Source organism: Oenanthe melanoleuca, chromosome 14 (genome assembly GCF_029582105.1).
Source record: "Oenanthe melanoleuca isolate GR-GAL-2019-014 chromosome 14, OMel1.0, whole genome shotgun sequence".
Lineage (NCBI taxonomy): Eukaryota > Metazoa > Chordata > Aves > Passeriformes > Muscicapidae > Oenanthe > Oenanthe melanoleuca.
This window is the reverse complement of record NC_079348.1, coordinates 685,340-690,923: the sequence shown is the minus strand read 5'-3', so window position 1 is coordinate 690,923 and position 5,584 is coordinate 685,340. Positions and strand designations below refer to the sequence as shown.

Genomic DNA, 5,584 nt, shown 5'->3' with positions numbered 1-5,584 from the left:
CTCTTGTCCTTGTCTCAAGTCCTGTGGGGGGGAAAAAACCCACCAGAACAAACTAAGCTGTGCTAGAATACTTAACTGGCTGTGTCATTTTGGATTTAATTCTTGATAGAACAGAGCTGGGGGTTAATGAAGACTGAAAAAACACTATAAATTCTGGATATTTTCAGTTGAGCTGTTTGCAGCTGCAGTCAGTGTCTGCTCTGCATGCAGAGTCATGTGTGGGGTTTGTTTGGAGAAGGAGCTGTGCTATTTATCAGCCTAAAGAGAGAAAATGGAAAGGGGCTGTAAATTCAGCAGGTGCATGTCAGGTGTTCATCCCCACTGTCTCCCTTTGAGAGGTAAAATTGTGACAAATGAGGTGATGTGAACATTAATAAAGTTAATGAGTCACTTTTGAGTTAAAATGGCTTTTTCCAGCTTGCAGATGGTAATTATTCCAGAACTACAGATGTGGCACATTTCTTTCACTGGAGTGTTTTGAAATTCAGACTCTTAACAGAATAAAAAAAATGCAGCTCAACTGAACTCTGTCATCTCAGCTTCATGTACAAAAGTAAAGACCTGGATGTGCTGCTCCTGACTTCTCTGGGGGGAAGCTTGTTTGGGTTTGTTTTTGGTTTTGTTCTTTTGCTTTTGTTTTATGACACATTCTCACTTAACTGAAGTGTTAAGTGGAGTCGAGTAAATGTCAGGCCTGCTGCAGAAAGCAATCCCTTGATCTTAGAGAGTACTTATTCAGTCAACAATTTTAAAGTAACTACCTAAAAAACTTAGCTGGAAATTCTTCATAAACAGTGTAATAAATACGTAATAAATATGTCATATTGAAAGTAATGAATATTCCTCTTTGAAAGGAGGAACAGGTGGTTTATGAAAACTTCCTAGAGCAGCACTACAAACCTATAATTCTGTAATTTCATTTTTCAGTAGTTATGTTTTTAAGTAAATGAATGAGTAAAATCCATTACAGTATCTGGTATGTGATTACCTTCAAAAGATGAGTTTGATATTAAATGCTGCTTTGGTTTTGTGCTGCAAACATTCCCACTTCTTTCATTCTCATTTTATGTGAAGCCATCTGTTTTAAACTAGTAAAAAAAGTTGTGATGGAAATAGCTTTCATTTTATTCTAAAAATAGCATGCCTTGTTTTGCTTGCCATAATGTAACAGGGCAGACTAGCTGCACTGGGAGCTGTGGTTTAACTCCTATTAATAGCATTTTTCTAGCAAGCATTGCTTTAAATGCTGTATTCCCTCCTGTATGACTATTTTTGTTTAATATTACTTAGGTGGATAAAGGCAGAAAAAATTCTAATTCAAGTCATTATTAAAATGGCTTGTAGTGCTAAATGAATACTGCATGTATTTATGTTGGGACCCTTTATATTCCCAGTGCAGGGCTGGGAACTGTCCTTAACCTGTGCAGGCTCTGGGCTCTAGTGAGGTGCCAAAGGCATTTAGGAGCATAATGAGATTGGTTTGGGGTTTGGTTTTTTGGTGGGTTTTCTTTATTCAGTGAGAAAATCCTTTTTTTCAGTAGCATCTCTAACTTGCTCCTGAGCATTATTCCTTTTGTGCAGAATAGTCACCTTATTCTTGTTAAAAAGTGGAACAGCACAGCAACTGCATTCCACTATTCCTCTTCCAGTCCACAGCCAACATTTCCTGCAGTAACAGGGAGACACAAAGGCTTAGTATAACACAGCAGCTTGTTTATTTGGAAATGTTTAACTTGGAAGAGATTCAGGGGCTCAGGGGAAGGTACAAGAGAACCATTTGCTGGTGCAATTGGTGGTTTGTACAAGTAGCACTTCAGCACTCCTGTTCTTCTCAGTAGACCAAGATCCTTTCCTGAACACAGTTCTGTTTACTGGAGTGTGTCAAATCCTCCTGGAGCATTCTTCCTCACATTCTTCCTTTCCAGTGCCTTGCCTTCCTCCTGAAGTGACAAACAGCCAGGATTTCCAGAAGAGATATTGGGTGCTTCAGTCAATGTCCCTGTGCTGACAGGGCTGATACCTGAAAATCAACTCTGGAATGATGCCAGTTACTCCAGATAGTCACCTGAAGATGCCAGTCTGGTATATATGGTTTTATGTAGTTTATATATGGGGATTGTACAATGTGTTGTGCTCACAGGATCATGGAAGTTACAGAGCCCCGAGTTTTCCTTGGGATATTCAGTGATTTAGTTTCATTTCTTAAAAAGAAGGGTCATGATTTTTACACTTAATTCCTTGCTAAGTTTAATTTGTTTAATTGCAGACATTAGCTTTGACATCAGCCATAAGGGCTCTGCTTGTTCTAGACAGGCACCACTAAACCAGTGCTGAACACACTGAATCTGACCTTGCAGTGTAAAAAATCCAGGACTTTATTGCTAAGCAGCAGCACTGACCCACTTCTGGAGGAACCACTTGTGCACTGCAGGCAAGCTATTCAAACCCACCCAAATAAACACAGAAATGAAGCATTTGCTAATTAAAAACAAAAACTGGCACACAGAAAACCTTCTGAAAATGAAGTTCATTCTCATTAACACTGCTGGAGTTCAGGTCCCTTTGGGGCCCTGGCTGCCAGTGCTGAACTATGAGAATATTGCACATTCCTACTTGCTGTGTTTCACCTTGGCTTTAATTAAAGGAGATGGTGATGCCTGGTGCTGAGTGTGGCTTCCCAGGAAGGTCTCTCTCTCTTGCTAATGAAACTTTCTCATGGAAACCGACACTGCACTGACTTCACCTTATTCCCCTGTGGATTGTGTGCAGCCTGTAGGGATCACCCCAATCCTCAGCACAGCCTGGCTGAAACATCCCTGTGCAGGACTTAAATCCAAAATCCCTCTGCCCTTTATTAGTGGCATTCACAGCTGATCCCCTAAGGTTTGAAGTTTGGTGCTTCTCCCCTGCCTTCCATGTGCCTTTAGCAGGGACCCTGAACATCAGCCCCTTGTCTTCAGATCTGACAGTTCCTGTGCCTGAGCTGGACCCCAGCAAGAGGCTGTGGATGGTCTCAGAAGCCAGTGGGTGTTTCCCTCCCTCTCAGTGTGTGTCCTCTCCCCCAACAGCAGTTTTCCCTGTAACTGTTTGTGCAGAGTCCAAACCCTCACCAGGTCCAGATTTTACCAGCCCCAGAGCTGAATGTGGTGGTGTCTCAACAAGGATGCAACAGCCATTGATGAGGCTTGGCCTTTGCTCTCCTTCCTGCATCTTTGGTCCAAGTAATTAAAGTGCTTCATGTCTTAGTGGAAAACTTTTGTATTTTTTCCTCTTTTTCCTTAAACCTTAAGGTACTTAGTGACGTTGGTTCTTTGTCTCAAGTGAGTCTGCAATACTGAAATAATTCTGGAAATGCAAGTGGCTTTCATCAAATCAGTGCTAGGGATTAGGTTTTATTTGTATGAGAATAGTCTGAGTTACTTTAGATGGTGTCTATTGCCTTCAACCTTAATAAGATACTTTTTCTTTCTAAAAAAATAACTGTTTATCCTTTTGGGGTAACTGCTGTTAATATTTTCTCCTCTCCTTTACTGTGGTTCCTTGGTATATAAGCACACACTTCACTTAGCTGGCTTCACAAAATGGAAGTTCCTTTTGCAAAACGTTATTTTAGGAACTTTTTGCTATCTTTTGTTATTTCTAAGCCTGAGATTGTCACACTAGATCCATGTACATTTATTTTACTATTTACACCTATCACAGTACATTTATATGGAATACCATCACACAGACAAACCAGCTACTGACAGCTAATATAAGGATATTAGATTCCACAAGGCTTAATCTGCATAGAGACCAGAAACACACTTAGTGGTGAAACACAGACAAATATTTCTGTATTTCCCTTAATTTTAAACCCATTTTATATAGAATGTGATCTTCCTGCCACAAATACCTATTTTTGTATTTGTATCTTTGTCTTGTGGCCAATTTGTCTTGGGTGTCTTGTGTCTTCCTATGCTTTTTTATGGATAGTTTATATTTCTTGTGGTCACAAAATGTACAATTAATACTTGTTTTAAGCATGGTTTCAATATTAGTTAATTTTTGTCTTCTGTTCTTCTCCCAGCAATCTCTCAGTGACGTGTAACTCCTGCTGCATGTAGCTTGTAAGAAGGACAAAACCCTGGGTGAATATCTCTCTTACTTCATGGCAGGTGGAGATCTAAAACTGAAGTGACACAGCCTTGGGCTGCATCATCAATTTGCAGATTACTGTAGCTGTGCTTTGCTAAAGCTTTGCCAGGGATTTATTTCCCCTGGTGCAGGCAATTTTAATTTGAGTTGAGTAATTCAGATATCAAATGGGATATAAAAACCTGTAGCTACTTGCAGCATCCTTATCACTGATCTCATTCTTTGGGAAGAATTTGAAACTCCACAGCAAAGCAGCTGAACATCACACAAGTTTGGTGTTTTGAATCTGCAACATCAGTTATCCTGCAGTTGTTTCCTCTATCAGCTGTGCTATATATAGAATATATATATTCTTGTGTAAGCTTCTTGTGGCTTTTGTTCTGAAAAGGAGCCAAAATGGGATCATTTGGCATTTTTGAGTGCAGTTTGCCACGGGGGGGAAAGTGTACAACATATTCTTCTAAAGTTATAGCCTATTAAAATTGCTTTTTTACACCATTCTGGATAAAATACAGCCCCTTTTCATTCACCTGTATCACAGGGGGTTTTGTGTTGACTCTACTGCTGATCTCTTCTGGTCCCTGGGCAGCCACTACACAGATTTCTTTTGTTTTAGGCATGCATGTAGAGTGATCCATGCAACAGTGAGAACCTGCCACTGTCCATCCTTGGCTCCCACTGCAGCTGCTCCTCAGCAGGAGGCTCCTGGTCCCCTCTCCAGCCCCTTCTCTCTATGAAACACTGACAAGACAAGCAGGCAGGAGCCCCAGGGCTCTACATGATGTTGCACTGGGTGGCCCCACAACAATCTTTAATAATTGTCAAGCCTGCCTTGGCAATGGTGGGCTTGCTTGGAGGAGGTTCTGCCTTCTTTTCTGCTGGGCTGCCTGCAAGGTTCAAAACAGGACAGCATTAGAACCAGGGTCTGCTCCAACTGCTTCTTCCTCATTCTGCTTTAGGGGCTGCAAACCTTCCCCACCCTCTCCCCACCCACCCTGAATTTTTCAGTTTGAACAACACACTTTGGTGGTGACAGAGCTGATTCTGGGTTTGAAACTGCTCAGACAGTCTCATCTCTTCAGGGAAGGGTGTTAAGAGGAGCTAAAGAATCCACTCATCTCAAAGGGAGGGAAAACTTGCATCTGGTTCAAGGCAGGTGTCCCTTTTCCAGCCATGGGGGCAGATTGCACAAAGTCACTAAACTCCCAAGAAAAAAGGAGCTGAAGAACAAAAGTATTGCTAGAATTTATTCTCTCATTGGTTTGGATGCTGCAATTAAGGGAACAATATAAAGGTATGTTTTCATTTTTCAGGGTGAAAAGAATCTTTTCATCTTTAAAACTGCATTTAAAAGCCAAGATGAAGTAAACTAACAAGGGAGATGAGTCATGCTCCCTTGACTAAGGGGGTATAAATAATTTGTGATGCATCTTAAAATGTCTCTTCT

At 40.9% G+C, this 5,584-nt stretch overlaps 1 protein-coding gene across 1 annotated transcript in view; it reads right to left on the bottom strand.

Annotated features, from left to right (window-relative positions):
* Positions 1 to 1,696: 1,696 nt before the first annotated feature.
* Positions 1,697 to 5,584, bottom strand: part of BMERB1 (bMERB domain containing 1) — a 34,063-nt gene continuing 30,175 nt past the window's right edge. Inside the window, exon 6 of the mRNA XM_056503164.1 lies at positions 1,697 to 5,024. Coding sequence (XP_056359139.1) covers positions 4,912 to 5,024 — 113 coding nt within the window. The 3' untranslated portion in view covers positions 1,697 to 4,911. The remainder of the gene's footprint in view (positions 5,025 to 5,584) is intronic.